The 27500-nt window shown below is 47.6% G+C and overlaps 1 protein-coding gene, 1 long non-coding RNA gene and 1 other non-coding gene across 4 annotated transcripts in view; 1 reads left to right on the forward strand and 2 right to left on the reverse strand.

The window, feature by feature from the left end:
• LOC135101440 (uncharacterized) overlaps positions 1-27500 on the reverse strand; it is a 204395-nt gene that overhangs the window by 74737 nt on the left and 102158 nt on the right. The window contains exon 4 of the long non-coding RNA XR_010269274.1: positions 3633-3709. This is a non-coding gene — a long non-coding RNA (uncharacterized LOC135101440). The remainder of the gene's footprint in view (positions 1-3632; positions 3710-27500) is intronic.
• LOC135101438 (carcinoembryonic antigen-related cell adhesion molecule 6-like) overlaps positions 1-27500 on the forward strand; it is a 120469-nt gene that overhangs the window by 45384 nt on the left and 47585 nt on the right. For both annotated transcript variants that reach the window (XM_064005390.1, XM_064005389.1), the window contains one exon: positions 26489-26694. In XM_064005390.1, coding sequence (XP_063861460.1) covers positions 26515-26694 — 180 coding nt within the window. In that variant the 5' untranslated portion in view covers positions 26489-26514. The remainder of the gene's footprint in view (positions 1-26488; positions 26695-27500) is intronic.
• On the reverse strand, positions 21629-21700 carry Trnat-ugu (transfer RNA threonine (anticodon UGU)). The gene has a single exon. It is a non-coding gene; the product is annotated as a tRNA-Thr (tRNA).

A 27500-nucleotide genomic window follows, 5' to 3' on the forward strand; every position in this document is an offset into this window, starting at 1 on the left:
CACACACACACACACACACACACACACACACACACACACACACACACACACACAGAGGTAAATAGTTCAGTATATCAGCATAGTTGATTAAATTTCACTTACTTTTCCTTAACACAAATTCCGAGATTTCTATCCTGTTTATTTGAAATTTTCGACTGGTGTATAAGTAAACTTTACTATCATTATTATTATTATTATTATTATTATTATTATTATTATTATTATTATTATTATTATTATTACTATTATTATTATTATTATTACTATTAATACTACTGCTACTACTACTACTACTACTACTATTACTACTACTACTATCATCATCATCATCATCATTTACGGAACAACGAAAATGAACCGTGACATCTTACTTTCATTTTGCAACAACACGAGACGTTTAAAACACTTTATACGTAGTTCTGTTCCACCATTCACCTTCCCTACCAAACCCTGCTCCCTCCATCTTCTGAACTTCTTTTTTTTTTTTATCAGACTCCTCACCTTTTACTGAGACTAGAGGAAAGCCAGGTAGTAATGGAGGGGACTTTCGGAGGGGAGCTGGCTGCCTCACACACGAGGATAAGAGGCAGAGGGACATATTAATGCACAGGTAAAGGGAAGGAAACGTTTCTATACTTTACACATTAACTGGTAAACGACTAAAGAAAACGAATGTTTGTGCGTATGTAGGCCTCGGTGCTAAATGAAAATAATCACACGCGTTGATGTACTGAAATAACGAGACGCGCTGAAAAAAAAAAAAAGTGTGCAATTTAAGAAAACAAATAAAAGGACATTTCCCTTTGTCATCTCGCCCTCGCTTTCAGGAACACAAATGAAACTAAAATAATAAAGATTTCTATCGCGCTGCATCACATTCCGGTTTCCAGTTTCGCATTCAGGAGGGCTTTGTGTTTGTGTCGGTGGTGGTGAGGCGGCTCCTGAGGGTTCGGGGAAGGGAATGATGAAGGGCACGGAACTGGGAGGGGCGCTGGATGGTGGACAGACGTACTGGAAGGAGTACATGTTAGGTTAGATTTAAGCTGGATTGGGTAAGGTAAGGTTAGGTTACGTTAGGTTAAGCTTAAGTTCGGTTTAGTTAGGTCAAGTTAGGTCAAGTTAGGTTAGGTTAGGGATTAGCTTATGTTATGTTGGGTTGGGTAGAGGAGGTTGAGAGTAGCCAAGGAGGCCGCACAATAAACTCTGCTTGTCTCATTACTTCGCGGTGTTAGTTCTGCTGCTCAGCGTACCAATTGTTCGATTAATGTGGTGAATATGTAAATAGAAGGATTAATCCTCAACACTCGTGCTGGACAAATTGCTTTGGTCTGGCCGACACTCGGAATACCGCCATTAACTGCAGGTGGTGGGGCACTGATATACCGAGCGACTGACACCTAACTGGCCCACCTACCCTGCTTCCTGCGCCTGCTAAGAGTGTCCTGCTGTGAGGCCTACTGCATAGGAATCACACACACACACACACACACACACACACACACACACACACACACACACACACACACACACACAGGGGATGATGCACTACCATGACTTGGCTCTTATTCATTACAATGAGTAACTTCGCTCGTAGTGCCAACATTCATGCAGGGCTGTAGTTGCATAAAGTAAAATTTAAGATAAAACATTACCGTGATGCCAGTCAAGTATAAAAAGAAAAAAAAAGTTACACTGCAGGCGCAGAGGTGGTGCGTGGCGCGGGTACAGAGTTAAGTGGCGGGTGTCAGGGGAGGGAAGCACGAGGGCGGCGGGGAGGTGTTCCAATACCCAACGCCTGGCAGCCTGAGTGGTGGCTGCTTCACTAGGCATTACTCAAGCCGCGCTCAACTGAAAGTACTAGCACAAACAAACAAAAAGTTAATAAAAACTAAACGCCTGAACGTGTAGGGAACACATTGAGATTATTTCCCTGTTGAATGTACGCTGTTAAAAACAAAGAGATAACTACTGCACATTTAAAAACAATATCTGCTCTTTTAAAGATCATTCAGAGTCTAGCAGCATCCAAACAGCTGCGAAAACTGGTACAGCAATATCGACTCCCCGTGTGGGGTGCGTGGGGAGAGTCTGGGGGCGCCGCGCCTCTGTACACCACCACCGCCACCTTCATCTTGCCGAGTGTATCCTGCTGGGGACATTTACCTCCGGCTCTTATGGCGGCCACCCTGATCCCTGGCCCGATGGCTGCCGCGGCCTAAATTATGATCGTTCCACCATATGCATCTCACGGGCCAGGAGAGCTGGTGACGCGAGGAGGCGACACGCCGCTGACGTAGGGAGGCAAGGCGGCCTGGGGGGAGGCCACCACGGCGACGTGAATTGGCTCCATCAGGTGATTAACGACGTCTGTCGCGTGAACAAGACGAGGAGGCGGAGGCAAGGCGGCCTCCATGACACCCGTACATGGCGTGCGATACTGGGAGCAAGAAACATAAAGGAGCGCCCCATTAAACATGAGATGAAGGGAATGGTGGCGAGCAGTCTCTCCCTGGAGCCCGAGGAGTGGCGAGGCACTAAGAGAGGCGCCCCACAAGGTTCCACTTTAGGACATCCCTACTTATCATTATACCAATTTTCTAGCGCTTCTTTTATCATTTCTGGAATCCTGAGCTCTCCTCGACCTGGCAGTCGGAGCCTCACCTCATCTTCCCTCTCCATCCTAACTGAGGGCCGTAAACCTCCGTGCCTGACTCTTCCCATAATCCCGGTCAGGCTTGGCTCCGCCCTCTGCCTCGCGTCCCGCCAGGGGAGGGAAAAAACACCCAATTGCTGGAGCAGGACGTGTGCTCGAGGCTGGTCTGTTTACACGAACCTGTGTTTTTTCGCGGTTGGGACTTTTCGGCGGGTGAAGCCACGCGGGGGCAGCATAATTAACTTTGGAAACAGGTTCATGGGAAAGGAAATCACAGGGAAAAGTTAGAATACCCTCCGAGAGTAAAACTTTCTGACTTTCCTCAGGAAGCACTGAGGAAACTTTGCATTCCACTGAAGTCCTGAGTGCACTCAATCCTGTCAGCCAAGTATTTCTGAACGAGACGCCTCCTGACGGCACATCGGCATGGCGGCAGGACACCGCACTCTCACCCTTCCTCCCTCCCTCCCTCCTCAAGGCACCAACACAACAGGCTATTCACATATCCCTCTAATGGCCGCCAGAGACGCTACTTGAAACCTCATTTAGGAAGTGACCGCTGACACCCTGCTGCACCACCACCACCACCACCAACACTACTACAGCAACACGACACGGCAGCATGTTTTCACCCCGCTGTCATATTTTCTTGAGATACAACACATTCTCTCTCTCTCTCTCTCTCTCTCTCTCTCTCTCTCTCTCTCTCTCTCTCTCTCTCTCTCTCTCTCTCTCTCTCAGTGTTCCCAGAAGCAGCGAAACAGCGGTAATGATACATGTCGCTACACCTGTATTCCGCACCTCTCCGGAAGGGGACATATGATCGATCGAGTGACTTAACGGCGGGTGAATGAAGAAAGGCAGCCATTAAGCGGAGAGTCGGCTTCAGGAGGCCGTCCATAACCATTACTCGGGCCAAGTTAGCGTAATGTGCGCGCCTCTTAATAGCTCAAACTTGTAACCATTATTTCTGACTTACGGTTTGGGGAAAGCGCGGGGAGGCGGTGTGCCCGTCGCTACCTGGTGTTCTGGGAGTCGTCCGTCCGCACCGGGAACCTGGGGTGGAAAAATGTATATCATGTTAATGTTGTGTGTGTGTGTGTGTGTGTGTGTGTGTGTGTGTGTGTGTGTGTGTGTGTGTGTGTGTGTGTGTGTGTGTGTGTGTGTGTGTGTGTGTGTGTGTGTGTGTGTGTGTGTGTGTGTGTGTGTGTGTGTGTGTGTGTGTGTGTGTGTGTGTGTGTGTGTGTATGTCTGGGTAGGCTTGCGAATATGATATATTACAACTACGTGACAGTTTACCATGATATTCTCTCTCTCTCTCTCTCTCTCTCTCTCTCTCTCTCTCTCTCTCTCTCTCTCTCTCTCTCTCTCTCTCTCTCTCTCTCTCTCTCTCTCCCCAATATACTCCCATCCGTCAGCCCTCCCCTCCCTCCCAGGGCCGAGTCATCACCCTCGCCCTCACAATCATCCAATCAGGCCCCACATACAGCTGCATAATTAACACATATAAATTGGGGCTTACAATTCGTGCTTTAATCACACGCAAACTAACCACCAACACTCCGGTATTTCCCGCACACCAAGGGAGGCTGAGGGAGCTGCCAAGAGGACGGTGGTGGTGGTGGTGGTGGCGGGGCACAGGCGCAAGGAGCGATAATATAGACAGGATATAAAGGTTTAGGAGATTAACCTTGAAGAAGGATCAATTCAATAATCCGAGCTGCGCATCAGTCTGTGTGTGTGTGTGTGTGTGTGTGTGTGTGTGTGTGTGTGTGTGTGTGTGTGTGTGTGTGTGTGTGTGTGTGTGTGTGTGTGTGTGTGTGTATGTGTGTGTGTGTGTGTCTATTAGTCCACTAACCAGTCTGGCTAACTCTCCGCACAAAGACTTTCATCTCAATTTATATATAATATCATAAAAGTACTTGCTATGCAGCATAAACTGTATTAAAAAGACCTAATTTCCATGAGTCGGCTAAGGGCTAGAGGGAGAAGAAAAATACGGTACACAGTCAAAAAAAAAAAAAAAAAAAAGGGAATTGTACCCCATAAATTAAAAGTTTTTTCATGGGTGAGGGAAAAAGAAACCATTTAACGAAGACTTAGTGAGGCAACAGTCATGGAGAGAGGGACGCTATTATACTGTGTGTGTGTGTGTGTGTGTGTGTGTGTGTGTGTGTGTGTGTGTGTGTGTGTGTGTGTGTGTGTGTGTGTGTGTGTGTGTGTGTGTGTGTGTGTGTGTGTGTGTGTGTATGTTAGAAGGCGGTTCAGTGCATTTCCAAATACAAGGAGGACAATGAGAGGAGAGCAAACAGGAGGGAAGAAGGCAATCTACACTCAAGGGAGGCACATACCCACACCCGCATCCCAGGGCATCTGTATCCTGTGCTCCCATTCTACACACACACATACACATATCTGTATCTACAGGAAAATGTTTCACTTTTATTTGTATATCTGTCTACCCAGTATGTTCTCTATGGCTGGTTGCCTGTCTGTCTGTCTCTCTCTCTCTCTCTCTCTCTCTCTCTCTCTCTCTCTCTCTCTCTCTCTCTCTCTCTCTCTCTCTCTCTCTCTCTCTCTGTACCATACATCCAACCGGCTTCCACTTTCATTCCCTTTCATATTTAACGTGCACAGGACAGTCCGGATCCGGTTGAGGCGCAACAAAGGGTCCACCTCCCCGCACACAATTCCCGCGAGGCTGCCCTTGAGTGGCGTGGCTCCTACACACACACACACACACACACACACACACACACACACACACACACACACACACACACACACACACACACACACACAAGCTAATACCACCCTGGCCTGTCTTTTTGAGGTGGCCAATTTGCATGTAGATAACCGGTCTCAGTTCATATCCGGTGGAAAATTTAGCGGCAAGCTGGTGTTTGTCAGGCCATTATGCCGAGGGGCGGAGGAGGGGGAGGGAGGAGGGCGGCGCGCGGTGAGGAGTGAGGGACGGCTTTGTTGGGGGAGCATATTTGTGTTCGTGTAGGCAACATGACTCTTTACAAGTGATAGTGTGGCGGTGTAGTTAGGTAGGTAAGGGTAGGGATGATGTGTGTGTGTGTGTGTGTGTGTGTGTGTGTGTGTGTGTGTGTGTGTGTGTGTGTGTGTGTGTGTGTGTGTGTGTGTGTGTGTGTGTGTGTGTGTGTGTGTGTGTGTGTGTGTGTGTGTGTGTGTGTGCACTGATCACATGCATACTTCAACTTAATGTACTGTACCTGTCTTCGTGTATTTGCTTCACTCACCTGCATATTCATGAGCTTCCCCCCACCCACCCCCCGCACACACGCACACGCACACGCACACACACACACACACACACACACACACACACACACACAGGCAGAGCAAGACACATGACAGACTACCCCTTAATCTAATAACGACAACAACAACAACAACAACAAATAAAAAAATAATAATAACCACCCCATAAACAAAAACAGAAAAAAGAAAAAAATAAATAAATAGCAGGCGCGTGCGCAGGGCGAGACACACGGAAATAATGAAACTTAGATATATATAAACACGAGGAGAGAAACAACTAAGACGTGAGAAGCATCGGTCCTTTCCTGGTGGTGGAGGAGGGAGGGGAGAGTGAAGGGGGGAGAGAGGAGGAGAGGGGCAGTGGTATCCGGGGGAGTGTGGGAGGCAATGCGATGGTGACAACAGCGGGGAGAAGTAATAGTGAGAAGGGAGAGAGGCAGGGAGGCGGGGAGAGGAAAGAAGCACTGGCGGGACCGGGAAGGGAAGGGAGAGAGAGAGAGAGGGAGAGAGAAATAGAAAAAAAAATAGTATTGGAGGGAGGAGGAAAGTACTCGCGTGCGGGAAAAGACGGAACACTTCTTGGCATTAGTGGGAAGGAGATACAGGGGAAGGGAAGATAAAGATGGTGGGATAATGAACAAAGAATTGGACAATGGAGGAAATGACTAATAAAAAGACGCTAATGTGAAGGAATGCAGCGAGTGCGAGGAAGAAGGAAAATTGTAGCGGAGGAGGAAGAGAAAGAGAGGCAAAACAGTGGAAGAAAGTAATTGTGGAGGGAGGAAAGCAATGAGAGAGAGAGAGAGAGAGAGAGAGAGAGAGAGAGAGAGAGAGAGAGAGAGAGAGAGAGAGAGAGAGAGAGAGAGAGAGAGAGAGAGAGAGAGAGAGAGAGAGAGAGAGAGAGAGAGAGAAGAAAACATTTGAGGAGGAAAAAATGAGGATACCCGTGGGAGAGGTAGGGAGAGGAGGAGGGAGGGAGATGAAGGGGGACAGTGATGAGAGCGGAGGAGCAGGATGTCGAAGGGAGGAGGTGGAAGTGGAGGTGGTGATGGTGGGTTGGGGGGGCGTGAGGGCGTGAGGCGGAGTGACTGGCCGCGTCTCGCCTTTACACGCATCACACAACGGCCTGACGGAGAACTACGCCGCCCAGCAATCAATACAGCACTTGGCAGTGGCTCAAGAGGGCGCGTCACCTCCTCTATGTTTTGAGACCTCGTGGGACCTCCCCTAAGCTGCACCCCCGCCTCCTCTCCATCATCCACTCGATGGGGCAGGGACACGGGCGGAACAGATGCTATAGGTAGAAGGATCATTACTAGCGACAAAGCGGCACTACGGAATTTAAGTCGCTGGGAGTAGGCGAAGAACAAAAAGAGAGAAAAAAGTAAAAAAAAAAATAACAAGGGAAAAAAAAGTAACAAGGGAAGTCGGGGTTTTCTACAGCATAAAAGAGGGAGAAATGGACGTACGCCCGGATACAATTTTATACAGTAGGCATATTTTTCGTTTGTGTCAGGACAAAAGGCTGACTTTTATGCATACGTTTTTCCAGCACCTTTCTATATTTTCCTGAGCGCGGCCGGGGAAGTGTAGGGACTCGCCACTGCCTGCTCTGAGGACTGACAGCCTCTGAGGGGCGAACAGTATTTTTTCCTCTCACAGGATAATTCCTCACAGGCTGCAACATGCCCGTCCGCCGCTTGCTGCCTCCCCTTCTCCCTGGCGACTGTAATTTCTTCCTCTGAGTCGCCTCTCTTCCACCCTCTCCGTCCGCCTCAACTACAGTCTAGTGTCAGATTAGCCGCGACAGAGCAGGCTGGAGCTACGTGCTGGGGCGAAGTGAGCTGTGAGTGCGGCGGGGCTTGTAAGGTGTAGTAGGTAAGTGCACACGAGGGCTCTGGGTCACCACAGCGCGGGACCTTAAGTTGGAACACGACGCGCAAGAACGGAAACGGGACGGCTCAGGAAAGCATGAAAACCAGGGCGGGATGAGAACGGAAGCTGGATCGAGATGAGGCAGGCACAGGACAGCGGCGCGACGGACAAAGACAGAAACAAAGGCGGGAAGGAAATAAAGTAACGTAAACTAAGATGGAATGGAGACAGAAGAGGTCGGGATGAAGGCGGGTGAAAGCAAGGGCGGGATGGGGACGAAGATTAGACCGGGGCGGGACGGGACCGGGAGAAGGCTGAATACGGCTGAGCGGTTCTGAGTGGGACTGAGCGGATCGGCGTGGACCAAGGGAGAACCGCGCTCCGCGTCCACAAGGCAAGCATGTGGTTGATGTGGAGCTGCCGTACCATTACTGTCTGCGTGGCAGGTTTGACAGCGGGAGAAGTTTTTATTTAGAAAGTTTTCCAACAGAAGTCCCATGAAGGCGATAGTGCGGCTTTTGTTTTGCGAGAGGGAGTGAGGAAGGGGAGGCGTGTGTCCCTGAGAGGCTTAATGAGACGGAAGGGTTGTGCGAGTGGTGAAGGTGGTGAAGCAGGAACTAGTACACTGCTACATCAATCGTTATGTGGTGCTTTTTGTGACAAGGGAGTGAGGGAGTAAGTGTCGCTCAAAGGCGGGCTGATCACCATGGAGAAAGGGTGTATGATGGATGCATTATTGATTTAGCGGTGACGGTGATCCTGTAGGGTGACGGTGCAGGTGGTGGTGGTAGCGGTGGCGGTGGCGGTGGAGATGGTGGAGATGGTGGCGGTGGTGGCGGTGATGGTGGAAAATGAACGTATCCAGGGGTCCATATTTTATGTACATAAATTAAAAAGAATTAAACGCCAATGGATGAAAAATGGCGAGCCATAAAATCAAAGAATAGAAAGTTACAAATTCTGCTTTCCATTAAAAGCTCGCCCGTAGCAATCCTTCATGCGGGGCCGCGGCTTCCATGTTCGTTGCTGCCGCGCATCTTAAAGGCTGGCAAAGGTTGGAGAGAAAGGCAGCATCAAAACGACAAGCGATATGTAAAAGAAAGGAAACACAAGTCCCTTCTCACAAAGGAGCAAGATAATAATGCAGCAAACCTGGATCTAGGAAGCTCCCCGCTACCGTCGCGCGCCGGATATAGCATCCCTTGCTCGCCTCTTAATTCGATTTACGCGACTATTGTTACTTTCCGAAAGACTATTGTGCGTTTCAGTAGCCGTTGAACACCACCCTTCCCTTTTGTATGAGCTGAAGCACTCCAATTTGGGAGGGAGGGACGCGGCGGGGGTGAAGTGAGACGGAGGACTGTACCTGACTGCCCGCCTTACCAATAAATACATCACTTGCTGCTTTATTTCACCCCATGCACACTGATCCACCTACACTACTAATCACGCTAAATGTACGTTCGATACTGGGAGCTTCACGGCATGAAAAAAAGAAATGTCAATGCTAAACACACACACACACACACACACACACACACACATACGAGATGTGCACACACTGCTCACTAGTACACTCGTACACACACTGCTCGCTAGTTCGGTGGTTACGTTCTTGCTTGTCACTGGGCACGGTAAAGTTCGCGCCCCGCTCAACTCGCAAAGGTTTTCACTGATAAGCGAGCAGTTCCTGTCCTCCTTGAGCAAGAGGATGGGGTGTGTGGCGTGTGAAAGGTCCCCGCCTTGCCCATAGATCGGATTATATGAGCTCAAGTTCTCTCCGGGAGGGCATAGCTGGCGATCACGAGTCCAGCACGTGATCCTCTAGCTTGTGGGAGAATTACACACACAAACACAAATAAACAAACACACAAACAAACAAACAAACAAACAAACAAACACACACACACACACACACACACACACACACACACACACACACACACACACACACACACACACACACACACACACACACACTGCCGGAGAGCTCAGAGCGGATAAATCTATACAAGATGGCTAAACAGAGAACAGTTTCGAAAATTGTGAAGCGGAATAAAGGGAGACTGGAGGAGAGTGAGCGTCTCAGATGTGCGAGGACTCGGTTTAAATCACTTGGCCGTACGCTGTCTCCCGGCATTATCCCCTCCTTTACCCTCGACTCCCTAAAGCTCCTCCAGCGCATCAAAGAGGATCTGAAATTACAGCACGTCTCCATATACTCCTACGATCCCTAGGCGACACTGGCGGGCTGCTCCAACCTCGCCAGGAAACACATCCCTCAAAACTTGCCCTCGCCAAACCCGCCACCATATTCCCATTTATGACACACACACACACACACACACACACACACACACACACACACACACACACACACACACACACACACACACACACACACACACACCACCACCACCACCACCACCACCACCACCACCGCCGCCGCATCCCCGCAACGCACCACAGAAGGAAAGGGGGAAAAAACAAATAAAATGAGCATTCACGTAAAGAAATAATAAAAAAGAGAATATCTAGTGAAAAGATCATCTTATCTCAGGCCATTATTTTTTTCAGCTTTTCCTTCCATCTCCCCCACGAGGCCGTAACTTTCAGACGCGACGCTTATTTCCAGACTGTTTAATTTGCTTCATAGTCTGGCCAGAAATGAACTACGCTCCGGGTGGTGGTCGGGCTCAGGGATCCAACTTTTGTGATGGAAAGAAATAGGCTTGGGTGGTGTTCGTTTGTTTTTTTGCCCTGCACGTGTGTGTGTGTGTGTGTGTGTGTGTGTGTGTGTGTGTGTGTGTGTGTGTGTGTGTGTGTGTGTGTGTGTGTGTGTGTGTGTGTGTGTGTGTGTGTGTGTGTGTGTGTGTGTGTGTATGAAACTAGCAATATCGAAACATTAGTAAAGTGTAACAAAATTTTCATAACATACAAGTCAATAATCCTAGAGTTGCATGTACAAGCCGCAGCACCGCAACACGCTCCCCACACTGCAACACCCACACAAGGCGAGGGAAAAAAAGCATAACACCAACGATTTAGAGGATCACCGTAACTTAATATTCGCTGACATGCACGCCGCCGCACCACGCTCTCCTAGACTTCCTTCCTTCCTTCTTCAAGCAAAATACATTATTCAAATATATACTACACTCTATATACATGTATGAGTGTGTGTGTGTGTGTGTGTGTGTGTGTGTGTGTGTGTGTGTGTGTGTGTGTGTGTGTGTGTGTGCGGAGGAAACAAGAAGAAATCCCAGCAACCACATAACCACTTCAAATTTCACAATGGGACGCAGGAGCATCCCGGAAACAGCTAAACTAGCACTCAAGAATCTCAAACTCAGGATAATTGCATCAAAACATGAGCATCAACATTCTAGTGTGGGCCGGAGTGGAGATAGCTGAGGGGGAGGCTGCTCTTTCCTGCCGGTGATGAAGGACACAGAGGCACCGACGAGAGGGCGATGCAAGGCTAAGGGCGACGTGGAAGGAAGAAGAAAGGCTATGTGTAATATTGCAACGAGGAAGGATGGGCTGGAAAGAGGATAGGAAGAGGGAGGGAGGGAGGAAGGGGGGGGGGAGAGAGAGAGAGAGAGAGAGAGAGAGAGAGAGAGAGAGAGAGAGAGAGAGAGAGAGAGAGAGAGAGAGAGAGAGAGAGAGAGAGAGAGAGAGAGAGAGAGAGAGAGAGAGAGAGAGAGAGAGAGAGAGAGAGAGAGAGAGAGAGAGAGAGAGAGAGAGAAAATTGAAAGAAGGGGCGGGGATGGAAAGACTGGCCAAAGAAGAGAGAGAGAGAGAGAGAGAGAGAGAGAGAGAGAGAGAGAGAGAGAGAGAGAGAGAGAGAGAGAGAGAGAGAGAGAGAGAGAGAGAGAGAGAGAGAGAGAGAGGTGGAGGGGAAGAGGAAGACGCAGAGGATTGAGGAGGGGAAGAACAGACAAGGAGGAAACGGGAGAGGAAAGGGAAGAGGAGTGTGAGGAGATGGAGAGTGGACTGAGAGGAGAGCAGGAAGAAAATGATGACGGCTGAGAAGACGAGGATGGAGAAGAGGAGGTGATAACAAGGGTAAGAAAGTAGAAAGAAGAGGGGAGAAGTGAAAGAAGCGACGAACTAAGGCGAGGGGCAAAGAAGAAAAGCGGGGCGAGGATAACTGAAAGGGAATCCGAGATAGGCTGAGAGAAAACAGGAAACACGGAAAAGACAGAGAGGTAAAAAAAGAACAAAAAAAAAAAAAAAAGAGGGCCTGAGAAAGAAAGGGTGAATCCTGCCAGGAGGGAGGACGCACTGACAAGGCGGAGGTGAAGTGAGGAAAAAGTTGTGCTGGAAAGGAGACAATTTCGCAGTGTGGAGAAGGAAGGAAATTCGATAATGCCTGAGTGCAGCTTTGTGATGGAGAAGAAAGCCGGCCCGTGCTGCTGCTGGCGCGCCCTGCTAAATAGTCAGACCCAGATAGAGTTAGGTGGTGCACGTGTCGAGGAACACAAACATGTCTCAACGTGACAAAACCACGACACAAACCGCACAGGGAGATGTTCGAGCGAGGTCTGAATTAGATCAATCACTTGCTCGAGAGAGAGAGAGAGAGAGAGAGAGAGAGAGAGAGAGAGAGAGAGAGAGAGAGAGAGAGAGAGAGAGAGAGAGAGAGAGAGAGAGAGTAAAAAGCCCTATCAATAAACTATTTACTAACCACCCCCCACCGCACGCGCATACACACACACACACACACACACACACACACACACACACACACACACACACACACACACACACACACACAAATAATACAAACAACAAATCCAAACACTACTAAACAAAGCACCGCACGGTCTAAACTAACTCTTCAAAATACATCTCCGTCAGTATCAGAGAGACGTGGCAACTCGCTCGCTCCAAGGGGGTAAGGCCTAATGAGGGTCTAATTGAGATGTCAGAGATGCAGACGCTTGGTGAGGATATGATGGAACCGACCACGATGGGGGGGAGGAGAGGGGAAAGGACGGCGAAGGACGGGAGGGACGGTCGAAGTGTGTGTGTGTGTGTGTGTGTGTGTGTGTGTGTGTGTGTGTGTGTGTGTGTGTGTGTGTGTGTGTGTGTGTGTGTGTGTGTGTGTGTGTGTGTGTGTGTGTGTGAAATGAAATGAGAAGGAAACAGAATACGAGTAGGTGCCTTAATTTTAAATCAAACTCGATGTGAAATGAAGGTTGTGAGAGAGAGAGAGAGAGAGAGAGAGAGAGAGAGAGAGAGAGAGAGAGAGAGAGAGAGAGAGAGAGAGAGAGAGAGAGAGAGAGAGAGAGAGAGAGAGAGTGTGTGTGTGAGTGAGTCTGTGTGTGTGTGTGTGTGTGTGTGTGTGTGTGTGTGTGTGTGTGTGTGTGTGTGTGTGTGTGTGTGTGTGTGTGTGTGTGTGTGTGTGTGTGTAAGAGAGTGTGTAAGTGATGGATTGGTAAGGATAAATTCTTGTAGGGCGAGGCGAGTGGATGGCGCGGGTTAAGATGGAAAACTCTGTGCACTTGGGGAGAAGGGAGAGAAGGACGACGCCGAGAAGGAGGAGGAGGAGGAGGAGGAGGAGGAGGAGGAGGAGGAGGAGGAGGAGGAGGAGGAGGAGATAGTGTAGAAAAATGAGGAGGAGGAGAAGGAGAGGAGCTGATATAGTATGCAGGAGGAGAGGGAAGAGGCTGTATCGGCAAGTGTGTACAAGATAAATCAGGAAAGGAGGCGGAGGATGACGAACGACTTGAGAGAGAGAATTGTGAATTATTCCCCCGGCCTTTATTACGTACGGCGATGAATAAAGTGACGAAAAACTTGAATTTATAGGTAGGCACGGCTCTGCGCGGGACACAACTGAGTGCGCTGCGGGGCTCTCCAAATTGAATCACAGGAATGTTTTAAAGAAATATCTCACAGCGGCGGAGTGAAATCGATGGCGCGGCGGTGAGGGACGGTCTAAGGTAAGTCATCCACGGCGCTAAATTGCGGATGAGTAAACGCAGAGCAGAAACGCGAGAATGCCACTGTCCCGAGAACCCAACGGAAAGAAAACCTGCAGCCGCTGAAATATTTTGTGAAATGTTGTAAAGTGAGCGAGCGTAGTGAGGTGGATGATATGCAAATTAGCAAGAGAGGGGAGAGTGAGGAGAGGTGCAGGCAGTGATTTTGCCTTTATGTATGGAGGGCCGGGTGAATGTAAGGATAACGAGAGCTGAAGAGTTATTCGCCGGAGGAGAGAGACAGACCTCGACACAAATATTCTGGTGGCCGAGCACGGACGAAAAGGAAAAGTAACATCCCCAACATTTTCTATATGATCGCCATTTTTCTTTTCTCCTTTCTTTCTTGCTCTTCTTCCTCCTCCCCCTCCTCTTCCTCCTCCTCCTCTCCTCCTCCGCCTCTTCCTCTCTTGGCTTCAGTTTCAACTCCATTGATGTACGAGTATGTTTTCTTTTTACTATGTTCCCTAATTTCTTCATTGCTTCCCCTTTAACCCTCTCTTTCCTCGTGCAATCATCGTTTACCTTTCATTATTCTCGCTATTTCCTCTTCTGTCTTTTCTATCTCCTTCCCTTACGAATTCTTGTCTTTCAACATTCTCACTAAGTCTATTTCCGGTCCTCTCCTTTTCTGTCGTCTTCCCTTTCGTATTCTTGTCTTTTCCACCTTCGCCAAGTCCTCGCCCTCACCCTCTTCTTCCTCTTCCGTCCCCTTCTTCGGTTACTCTCTTGCTTCCTTCCTTCCTTCCTTTCTCCTTCTTCATTCCTCCTTATTTCTATCCCTCTCCCTACCGATGTCACTACAATAATACACTTGAAACTAGACACTGGGATCCCGGAGACTACAGCGTCGAATACAGCTAAGCGTGGGTGCCCTCACTGAACCAGCGCTCTGGCGGGGGAGGTGGGGGGAAGGGGGAGTGGCGTCTGAGACGGGATCAGCTGTAGCATATTGTGATCGCGGGAGACACTGAAGGTGCATAATAAAGAGGCATATGAGAGGCTAGCGGAAGCCTTCTCTGTCTTTCTCTCTTGAAAAAAAAAGTATTAGTAACAAAAGGTGGGAATTATTATACTGGTTCCTTTACTTAATACCGAAATGGGTCGAGAGAATGCCAGAGGGTCCCTGCGGGTGAGGGGGAAGTGGAGGTGGGTGGCGGAGTGCGAGAATTACACTCATAAAGATGTTAAGCAGCCAGCCACATGTCCTTCGTTCCTCACAGGCAGCGCCGCCGCCGCCGCCGCCGCCTCTGGCAGTGGCGGCGGTGGTGCTTGATCGCGGTCGCGGCAATAACAGTATCGCGTGTGTTCACAGGATTTCGCACTGGCGGGGAAAAAATACAAAAAGTAACCCTTTGTTGTCCCCGCGTAACCCTCGCTGCTCCCTTCCCCGGGCTCCAAGTCACATATCACCTCCCCGGCTCACCTCCTCCACCTCCCCTTCACACCTCGTTTCGCTTCCTCACTGTGGCTGTGTTACCTACACTTTTGTTTTGTATCCCTTTGATCTGGACCCCTTCTCCGCCGCGAGCCTCACGCAGTTCGTTTTCTCTACCTAGCTCTTTCTCTCGTCTCGTTTTCTGTCTGCACCCCCTCCCCCAGCACCTCATTTTCACTTTCAAGGCTCGTTTTCTCTCCTCCACAGCCAGTTCCTTCTCTCCTAAAGCTAGTTCAGTCCTAGCTGGCGCCGCTATCACCGCCCCCACACCCGCTGTCTCCTTCCAGCGGCAGGCGGTGCGCGTGTCCTTGGCTGTTTACAGAGTGCTTCGGGCGGAGGCCTGCCGGGGTACGCGAGTCTGGGATTATCTCGCTGTTTATTCCGACTATAAAGAAAAGTCTGAGGAAAACGAAGTCGACTGAAGAAAAAGGATAAAACTGTACGAAGAAAAAAAAAAGAGCTTTCTTAGCACAACACAGCCTCGAGAAAAGTACAAGAACAACACGTGCGGGGAATTTTCCCGAGCGTTACGTAGAGCAAGATGGAGCACCACCGAGAAGGAGGAGGAGGAGGAGGAGGAGGAAGAGGGAGGAAGAAGAGGAGAAGCACTTCGTAACTCTGCACCGGCGCGCGGGACAAGTGCCTGGGAGACTGACGCCCCCAGCTACTCGATGACCTGGAAGCGCCGCCACCTGAAGAAGCACCTGGACGCCTTACCTGTTGCCTGCAGGATGTTGGGAGGAGAGTTGCCTGGGAGCATTTACTCCCTCGATTATACATGCAGCTTCATCTTATCCCCAACTCTCTCTCTCTCTCTCTCTCTCTCTCTCTCTCTCTCTCTCTCTCTCTCTCTCTCTCTCTCTCTCTCTCTCTCTCTCTCTCTCTCTCTCTCTCTCTCTCTCTCTCTCTCTCTCTCTCTCTCTCACACACACACACACACACACACACACACACGAGCGAGAGAGAGAGAGAGAGAGAGAGAGAGAGAGAGAGAGAGAGAGAGAGAGAGAGAGAGAGAGAGAGAGAGAGAGAGAGAGAGAGAGAGAGAGAGAGAGAGAGAGAGAGAGAGAGAGAAGTAATCAAGAACTCAGCGTATATGAATTATATGTACGTGTACACACACACACACACACACACACACACACACACACACACACACACACACACACACACACTAACGAAAGGCTTCTGGTGTGCTCTTACTGCGTTCGTGGTTCGTAGTAGTAGTAGTAGTAGTAGTAGTAGTAGTAGTAGTAGTAGTAGTAGTAGTAGTAGTAGTAGTAGTAGTAGTAGTAGTAGTAGTAGTCGAAGTAGTCGAAGTATCAAGATAATTATCACAGCATTACTGCATTGTTCTTTGTTACACCAAAGGCAAACAACCTTTATTCGCGGCAGAAAAGATATTATAAGCGCAGAGCACCTTCGGGATATCCCGGCTCCTCCATCTCGGGCGTCTTAAATGACCAGAAGAAAAATTTCATAAACCTTCATGAAATATAATCAGGAGACTAATTAGGGGCAAGTCTCGGGCTCTTCTGCGGGCATTCATTAACTCCGAGGGAGGCTCCCAACATCAAATAATTATTAAAGATGAAAAAGGGCATATTACTGAATAAAATGTGTAGTGTGTCCCTTGTTTCTCCAGTGTCGCTCGCTGCGAGGTCAAAGGACGGCGGTCACTATGGCGTGTGTTGCAGGAGGCGATCACACAACATCCTGCATACACTGACTCCTTCGCAAGAACAGTCACTCATTACAACACTCATGCACCCCACCACTGCGTCATACAGAACACTCCTACACCCTACCACACACACACAACTAGCAGCACATACTGCGACTCTCACACACAACTTCATACTACGGCTGTCACACACAACTAGCAGCATAACGCAACCACTGCTGTCACACACAACTACCACACAACACAATCAACGCTGTCACACAACTAGCAGACAACAATCCCAGAGCTGTCAACTCGACCTTAGCTGCCACACACAACAACCGATGCAAGACGTCTTACATATATATATTAAGGCCATTTCAAGGACAGAGGAGTCTCCAGGGAAACGAGATATTGTTCTTATGAAGCCAACTCGTACACCTGTCCTCCAGCTCTGTCAGTGTTACATTGACCTCCGTCCTCAAATAAAATTCCTGCAACTTCATTCCACGTGCCTCTCGTCTGGTCGCCGCCTCACCTCTGTATTGTAGTACACCGTTATGTCTAATAAGAAAAGTATGTCCTCTTATGTCCCGTGTATTTACTGGATGAGGTATATGGAGGAGGGGATACATAACCTTATCTCTCTCTCTCTCTCTCTCTCTCTCTCTCTCTCTCTCTCTCTCTCTCTCTCTCTCTCTCTCTCTCTCTCTCTCTCTCTCTCTCTCTCTCTACGGTGAAGCACTGCCACATTTCGTTGTTGCCGCCGCATGCCAGCTGGCCATCATTTCACACACACCAAGTCCATCCTATTTCCTCTCCTTCATCACGGTCGCTACTTCCTTCCACACTTGACCTCTTCCTGTCCTCCTTCTTCCACCTCCAGCACTTCCGTCACCGTGGCAGCAACAAGTCTGCTCCACTTCCCTCTCAAAACTTCCTCCTTTCTCCACCTCCTGCCTGTGACTTTATCGCGCCCTTAACTGCCACCTCCATCACCGCTCACCTCCCAGCCTCTTCTGGTCTTTCTCCACACCTTCGGGTTTCCTCAACACCTCCAGTTTTCTTCCACACTTCTAGCCTTTCCACACCGAACTTTTCCTCCACAATCAGGTCTCCCTCCAGACCTCTTGCCTTCACCCACAGGCATCGTGCTCTTCTACATCGCTATTTTTTTCTGCACGCCTCCGGTTTTTCTTCCCCACCTGTCCTTCTTTCCTCTCACGTCTTTACAGTCAGTTTTCACCATTAATTCCACGCCCTAACCCCTTAATGCACCCAACCTCCTCCCTCGGGCCACATCGCCGCCGGAGGAGAGGCCGTAAGCGCCGCCCTCGCGTTATCTTGGAAGGGTCTTCTCGCTCACTGTCCCTCGTCACTCTCACAACGATGGGTCCTGGTGAAGCGTGCCCACTCACTACCCCTAATAACCTCACCAGATCCTCTTTTTTTTTTTTTTCGGGATGGAAAGAAGGTAGAAGGAAATACACTATGTACCCCGTGTCTGTATATGTGTGTGTGTGTGTGTGTGTGTGTGTGTGTGTGTGTGTGTGTGTGTGTGTGTGTGTGTGTGTGTGTGTGTGTGTGTGTGTGTGTGTGTGTGTGTGTGTGCGTGTGCGCATGTGTGTGTGCGTGTGCGCATGTGTGTGTGTGTGTGTGTGTGTGTGTGTGTGTGTGTGTGTGTGTGTGTGTGTGTGTGTGTGTGTGTGTGTGTGTGTGTGTGTGTGTGTGTGTGTGTGTGTGTATAAATGTAAAAAGAAGTAATTAAAACTCTCCAGTTTTATTTTTGGTGGGTCATTGTGCAGGTTGTTCGTAAGGCGTCAGTTCAGATCTGATGGTCTAGAACTTATATTGGGTCTTGCCGGAAGATCCTCTAAGAAGCAGCGGCCGAACACCGCTTCGTTGAAATACACGAGATAGTTCTGGCTGGGATGAAAAACTTGGAACGCAATGGGATCTGTCGATTGTAAAGACTTTCTCCGAGTTCCACAGGGCCTGGAGTTCAAAGCGGGCGGAGAAGAGGAGAAAGGGCAAGTAAGGCTGGCACATGTTGAAAAATAGAAAGAGTTAAATTTAATCAATGCTGTGTGCAGGACAGTGTGTTTTTCTTCTTTTGTTTACTCTAGAATCCATAAAATTAAAACTGAAAGAAACAATGGCAAGTCAGTGGTACAAAGAAAGAAAAATAAGACAGTGAAGAAAACGTCTTCAGAAAACTTTCTCTCCTTTGAACCGTGATTAAGGAAACAGTTCCAACAGATGCCGGAAACGAGTCCTTCACCACCACCACGCCAGGACTCGAGGAGCAAGCCACTGCCTGCACACAAACTCCCTTCGACGGACACAAACGAACACCAGCATTCCAAACACTGGCAGGTTATGTATTGCCAAGTCCACTTCACATTTACTGATCACTTGTATGGGACAGGGAGCTTTTCAATAAGGGACTACTTTATTTTCTCATCTGTAAAACTTGCGTCAGGCACGCACCCACATGAGGTGGTCCGGCATTCCATAAGGTCTCCGAATAGTAGTGCTACAGAGACCACTGCTAACAAGGACCGGCTGCTAAAACAATGCCTCACCCCTTAATTTAGTCCTCACCCAACGCGTCCTCCCTGCCGCCTCAGTGGTGCTTAGGCAATTGGGAGTCACTCAGGTATGCCAATTAGAGTGTCAAGGGCCGCCTCTCAGCCTCTGCCGAACCTGCCTCTGCTCACTGCACATTACACTTCTTCCAGTCACATAAACGCACTTGAAATGAAGAGCGAATTACTGACACTGTTACCCGTTTTCCTGACACCACTGGTCATTACCGCCGTTCAGCAGTGATGCTCTTCTGGCTGGAGGAAAACAAAGGACAGTAAAAGCAGCCTGAGGAAGCGCCCTCATGACTGTGTGAGGGCGCCAATCATTACTGACACGTAAGTAATCAGTGCACTGGAAGCCATATCAACGATAAAGTTGCTGAGTTTATTTCAAAGCTCTTTAGCTTAAAGATGCAAAACCAATGTGGGAGGGAATGCTGGCCCCATTCCGGTAAAGGGTCCAGCGTGCTACACGTCCCAGCGCCCAGAAAACCATATATGTCATCACCGCCCGCACAGCTTCCCACCGGTTCACTTTGCCCAAACATTCCCGTGCTACAACAGGCAATAATTGCAACAGTTAAACGATCTCATACGTAAAGTAAAGTGACTGCTTTGATGCTGCAGCCAAGTGGAGGTGGCACACTAGATAAAACGGCAGCGGAATACCGATGGAGTGAAGTGCACAGGTGAAGTGGAGAAAAGAGTGAATGCAAAGTATTTATGTCACTGTAAAGGTTCAATCATCGCTGCTGATACTCGTGTATCTCATAAATAACATCTTGCTTTTTTTTTTAATATGGAACCCAAATCCCGAAACAAATTAATGGTACTTAAATTAATTTCGAGAGGCCCAATTAGTCTGAAAGCATAAAATTTCCGCCGCGAGGATGACATGCGCAGCGCCTCGCCGCAGAGGCTGCCGTGTGCGACAACTCACTCCACAGACACTGCCTTGCTGCTCCACAAGTCTTGCCACACGAGCCGCGCCACGCCAGACACCACGCATGACTCATCTTATACTTATTCTTAATGATAATAATAATAATAGTAATAATAATAATAATAATAATAATAATAATAATAATAATAATAATAATAATAATAATAATAATAATAATAGTAAAATTTTAATAATTATTACTTTATTATTATCATTATTATTATTATCATCATCATCATTATTATTATTATTATTATTATTATTGTTACTATTATTATTATTATTATTATTATTATTATTATTATTATTATTATTATTACTATTATTATTATTATTATTATTATTATTATTATTATTATTACTATTATTATTATTATTATTATTATTATTATTATCATTATTATTGTTGCTGTTGTTATTATTATTTGTATTATTATTATTATCGTTATAGAAGTAGTAGTAGTAGTAGTAGTAGTAGTAGTAGTAGTAGTAGTAGTAGTAGTAGTAGTAGAAGCAGCAGTAGTAGTAGAGTAGTAGTAACAGTAGTAGTAGTAGTAGTAGTAGTAGTAGTAGTAGTAGTAGTAGTAGTAGTAGTAGTAGTAGTAGTAGTAGTAGTAGTAGCAGCAGCAGTGGTGGTAGAAGAAGAAGAAGAAGGTAGTAGTAGTAGTAGTAGTAGCAGTGGTGGTAGAAGAAGAAGAAGAAGTAGTAGTAGTAGTAGTAGTAGTAGTAGTAGTAGTAGTAGTAGTAGTAGTAGTAGTAGTAGTAGTAGTAGTAGTAGCAGTAATATGAATATGAATATGAATAGGAGTATTATTATCATCATTATTATTTCAATTAATATTATTCCTATTATTATTATCATTATTATTATCATCATAAAATCATCACTAAAATAAAGAACATCAACTACAACAATACTTAATATTCACATGTTGGACAGACGCGACACCTGCACAGGTGCGGCGGCGTCCTCGCCACCTGTGTCCACCACGGTGTGTCCCCCCACATCGACGCCACCCACACCGCCGCTACTGCCCAACAGCTCACTTTCGCGCGGCCAAAACTTTCGCTGCGCCAGCCTTCACTCATTGCCGCTGTGTTCCACCGGCTGTACCTTGCCTACCGCCGCCCTGGCAAGGCAGGACTACCCCTTGGTGACAAATAAATGCATAACAAGCAATATGAAAGTTTGCCCCCTGTGAGAATCGAACTCACGACCCCTGGTTTACAAGACCAGTGCTCTGCCCCTGAGCTAAGGAGGCTGTACCTGACCAGCCACTCGCGCGCTACATATCTCACTGCTCGCGCCTCAAAACGCTGTGACAAATCCCACTGCTAGTTTCCATCATCTAATACTGGGGCTCGTGTTTAATGTCGAGTATAAAATTAAGCTTATGAAAGACGTGACCCAAATACGTGGTGATGACGACACACAAACACACATTCTCTCTCTCTCTCTCTCTCTCTCTCTCTCTCTCTCTCTCTCTCTCTCTCTCTCTCTCTCTCTCTCTCTCTCTCTCTCTCTCTCTCTCTCTCTCCATGCACACACACACACACACACACACACACACACACACACACACACTGCATATTCAATCTAAACTGAAAAAAAAAAAAAACATATATCACACATGCAGCGGAGGGAGAAAAAAGAAAAGTAAGGGATTAGCTCGATACAAACTGGCTCACCACATGCAAGGCGGAACTGGCCCGGGAGAAAGACAACAGAAAACTAAAACTAAAAACGTAAAAACAACAGGAAGGTGACACGAGAATGATAACATCGCCATTGCCGCCACCGCTGCCGCCACTATCCCGCCACATTCACATCTGTATTAAATCTTGTCGGTCAATAGTGAGCATTACTTCGAAGCCAAACAAAACAACACAAAAACAGGTGTTGAAAATGCAATATATTCTAGAAATGTAATCTTGCTGTATGTGAGGTAACAGCTCGGTGTGATGTTTATGGCTGGTCGGATTACACACACACACCCACTCTCTCTCTCTCTCTCTCTCTCTCTCTCTCTCTCTCTCTCTCTCTCTCTCTCTCTCTCTCTCTCTCTCTCTCTCTCTCTCTCTCTCAAGGCACAAGACGGATAAAAGATGGTAGGGAGAAGAAGAGGGTGTTCGTTCAATTACGTCTAATGAATGCATCACAAAACTGCCGCAGGTAAAATTAATAGGTTCCTGAGGTGACTTCATACTTTCACCCCTTCAGACACAACTCTTATGACTATTATTTATTCTTTAACTTTTTCATTTCATTATAATCATCTATTCCACTCACACTGGTATCATTCGTTTGGCTGAGAGGGCACACATTATCAGCATCACATATTTACAACACAGCCCCTTCCTTGTACAGTATGATTAAACCCACACAGTTTCCCGCACTGACAGCTGAGTGATATACAACGTCAATAAGAACACAATGGTTAGTATAGTATATTAAAATAATTCCCTGATAAGAGTTTGAGGAGTAGCGGGTGGAGAATGTAACCGTCAAATTTGTCAACGTACATCTTTGACAATTAAGCGAGCGTCTCCTGTGAAGTAAATCACCATATATATTTCCTCTATTGCCATCATAAGAATCGTGTGTCCTAATGAGAGGTAAATCAAGAGAAGCGTCGAGGAATAGCAATGAGTTAGTGCTTGAGGCGACGGTAAAGAAAGTGATGCGAGGAGAAAAGTGATTGGTAATTTTAAGTGCACAGGTTGTCTGTCTCTTTACACGGGTGGGGAAGGGTGAAGGGGTGTGTAAAGAGGTGAGTGGGGAGGACAGATTGTTCAAGGCGAGATACTCGTGAGATTCCCGTGTGAGTCGCTCCAGCTGCCTCATCTTTCACCTCCTGGCCACACCCTTCACCTTCACCACCCACCACCCAACACGATCTGCCACGACGCGCCGCCCTTCACACACACGCTCACACGCACCCACCCACCCACACAACACACACACACACACACACACACACGTTCCATCTATACTTCCCTGTGTATCATTCAAACTACCATCCAGCTAACCACTAAGCCGCCTACACTACCACCAGTCCTCAGCCATCTCCAGCCGTTCCATCCACACAACCACATACACTACCACTTATCTCCAGCTTTCCTCCACCAATCTAACCACTTTCACTACCAATAACTCTCCTCCACCTCCAATCCGTTCTAAGCATCCAAACACGCACAATACCAGTAATCCTCAGTCCCTGGCTTCCCCGCCCGCTCCGCCCATGTCATACCACCGGCACACTACACTACATCTCACATCTTCAGCATCAACACGTCTATGCGCCCACCAAACACCGCACCGCAGCCACCAACACGCTCGTCACTCATCACACAAACACCATACACGTACCGGCAGCCTCATTCATCACACAGGCACACCTATCATGCCTGTATTTCCTCCATCCATCCACGCCACAGTATTATTCGTACCACAGCGTCTTCACCAACTTCAGACATGAGTTTGTTCGTTCGTATCCAATGTAACCCTCGCTGTGTACCTGCCTCCTATATGTAAACTTGGTCAAGGTAATTATGTTGTATAAAATGCTTTAGACTGTTAAGCAGTATTGGAGGAGTAAATATGCACGTATCATATCACAACTCTCGTTCTGCTTGGGTCTTTGTGGTGCTCTTAACATAAAGCAGTTCATTAGTCCATATGTCCAATGCAATTCAACTGGATTTGTGGCATCATCTCTTGGAATAACTGTATATCTTTCACCAACGCCAGTCTTGCACTCATACCATACACCACACACACACACACCAGACAGGGAAGGAAATGCAAACACGAATATGAACGGAGCCTAACACCTCGCAACACATCCACTTCACTCACCCCACCACTAGCAGCAACAACACTCACGGAAACGAACTCAGCTGCGAAGTACAAAAAATAAAAGACAAAGTGTGTTTCGAGCAAGACACGCAACAATGGATTAAACTCGATTATGGAACATCAGTTGGTTTTTAGAGGGACACCTGCTGCACCTGAGTCTTGGGGGCGTGGAGGGTACGAGGGGCGGTGAGTTGAGTACTGATATCACTCATCTGTCTGTCTGTCTGTCTGTCTGTCTGTCTCTCTCTCCACGTACGTATGATGTTCTCCTGTTTGACTTACTCTTTGTTCTTCTCCCCGTACGTTTCTCCCTTTGTTTCTGTTTGTACCTATTTATATCTTTATGGCGTTTTCTCTCTCTCTCTCTCTCTCTCTCTCTCTCTCTCTCTCTCTCTCTCTCTCTCTCTCTCTCTCTCTCTCTCTCTCTCTCTCGATCTGACACGTTCCCTCACTCTCCTCCGCCACTAATAATAATCAACCTCGATAATTTATTTCCCCTTCATCACTGCTTTCCAAACTCTAAACATTCTTCACCGCATTCCTTCCCCACAATCTCGATGTGGCACCCCTGGCGGCTCCTCCTCCCAAGCCATTCCCTCTCACCCGACACAATATCCCTCATCCCAGATAATCCCTTACTGATTCAAAGCCCTCACTCCAACCTCCTCTTTCACCCTCAAGTTAAAATTTTCATCCCCAGACAATCTCTTCATCGCCCCAACGTTCCTCATTCCCTCTCGCTAATTTCCTCTCTTCCCACACAAGGTTTTCTCACCCTTGCCATCGTCATCAGCGCCGATATTATTTTCTTTTTTTACTACAGTCATCTTCAGCGACTTTTCCAACACCTGGTCGTTTGCAAGTTTTCGTCAACAGCGTGCCACCACTATTTTTTTCTTCTATACGTATACACAGACAATCACACATGCTGAGTAAGGTGAAGACGCTGAAAGCCCATAGTTACCACCCTAACAAAGGGGAGGGCGAAGGCAACCAAAGTTAACACATTCTGAGGATACCTTAATATTTCTTCATCAAAACTCTCGTAGAAAACGAAAACGAAGATTCATTCTATAATCAAGCTCTTCGGCTCTATTCAGCGTGTGATTGCACGCCTGCACCGCCACCCTGATTTATTGTGAGGTGGAGACTCTGACTCATTACTCTACTTCATTTCGTACTCCTGTGTAATTACTCTTTCTTTTCAGCTGGACTTAATTTCCGGATGTTTTTTTTGTAAAGGAACACACACACACACACACACACACACACACACACACACACACACACACACACACACACACACACACACACACACACACTATACTATATTATACTATACTATACTATACTATACTATAGTATAGTATACTATACTGTACTATACCATACTATACACGGTATAAATCAGCCTAATATATATTTTACTCTTTCTTGGTATTAGTGCTGAAGAAAAGACAGTGAACTAAACACACTCCTTTATAATCATGTCCTCCAGTGCAATTCATTGTCCCATTAACAATTTGTTCTTGGAGGTATAATTAAATTCCTTCCGGGCCAGTGTTCGTGTGCGTGTGTGCAGGTCCTGCGGGCCGGCCAGGCAAGCTGTGCTGCAGAAGGCACTTGGTTCTCAGCAGGAGGCAAGGCTCGCGGGCCGCCGGTGTCCTTGTGGCGCTCAACTTAAATCACGCAACCATCAAGGAAAATTGCGAGGAGCTCAGAGGTGGTAACAGAGCGCCGGGGCGAATTTTTCAGGGCGCTCAACTGAGGTCACGAGGAGCTCAGCGAAGTCTCCTCACGCAGGCCACATCAACTCTCATCCTTCCTCCGCTCCAGCCGGCCTCAAGAGGGCCTCGCTTAGTCGTCCCATTTATTTACCTCCATAAACCTTAACGTGATGCTCTTTTTCTTTTCCTCACGCTTTTTTTTTTTTTTCATTCTTTCCTTCCTCATTTCGCTATATATTTTTTTCTCCGTCATTAGCATTTTCATATGAAAATTTCGTCGATATCTGACTTGAATATTCATTGCAGCGTAAATCAGTCAAATGAAATACACCATTTGAGGTGTCATTTCACTTGACCTTGAGTTATTGACCCTCAGCGTGCAAATCGGACAGTTATTTTCTTTATCTTCTATATAAAAGCGGCTCACTGTGACCATGAATGACACATTCCCTTTTCCTCCCCAGGGTCGGCAGGCGTCAAGATCGTGGAGATGCAGGTGCCGCCCGTGGTGCAGGTGGGCAAGACGGTACACTTGGCCTGCCGCTTTGACCTGGAGGGCGCCAACCTGTACTCCCTCAACTGGTGGCGCGGCTCGGACCAGTTCTATCAGTTCAGTCCGTCGAGCCCCGAGCCTGTCATCGTGTACGACTCCCCAGGCATCACTGTTGACGTGAGTCTTGCGCATCCCCACCACTGCACGTCTTTCAGTAAACTCTGTCTCATCTTCAAGTCACAAAATCAGTTCCGTTTCAGTCCTACTTCTAATTATCTTTCTTCCCTGACCTACATCCTGAGCATTCACCTCGGCACCAGCACAGCATCCCTTGCTTCTCACAGCTGTCACTTTCACCCATGTGTCGCTACTCGCTCATCTAGCCGGCACCGCCTCCTCCATTTTCACCGGCACACCCTCGCCCCACCTGATGCCATCCACCGAGACGCGTCACTCCTCTACTTCTCCTTTCTTTTGCTACTTCTTGTATATTTATTTATCTTCCACCCGATCACTTGCCTCCCCGAGGGGACTTTAATGTTCCTTTAGGATATGTCAAGACTCCGCTCGTCTCCTTGATTCCTTTGAGACGCGCAAGATACTGATGGGACGCGTTCTGACTCCACTGCACGATTATTTCGCTATTTTCTTTCATATATCCTTTGACTCCTGTTCATCTAATTTCCCTTCCCTAATTTCCCTTCTTTATTCAACATCTAATCCTCTTCTTTCTTCCAGTCTTCCCCCTTGCACGCTCCTTCCTAGCGACAGCCAATTTATCTTATTCATTGTTCAATCTCTCTATCTTCCTGCCCCTGCCTGCCACATTTCCGTAATCAACTCAGCTACGCCTCGCCTCACCTGACCCATCGGACGGCGCGTTTCCCTCCTCACCTCATCTGTCTCATTACCAAGCCCTCGCTCCTCCCGTCGACTCGACTACATCTCATCATTTCCTCTTGTTATTCTTGTCAATGTATCTC

Source organism: Scylla paramamosain, chromosome 6 (genome assembly GCF_035594125.1).
Source record: "Scylla paramamosain isolate STU-SP2022 chromosome 6, ASM3559412v1, whole genome shotgun sequence".
NCBI classification, from domain to species: domain Eukaryota; kingdom Metazoa; phylum Arthropoda; class Malacostraca; order Decapoda; family Portunidae; genus Scylla; species Scylla paramamosain.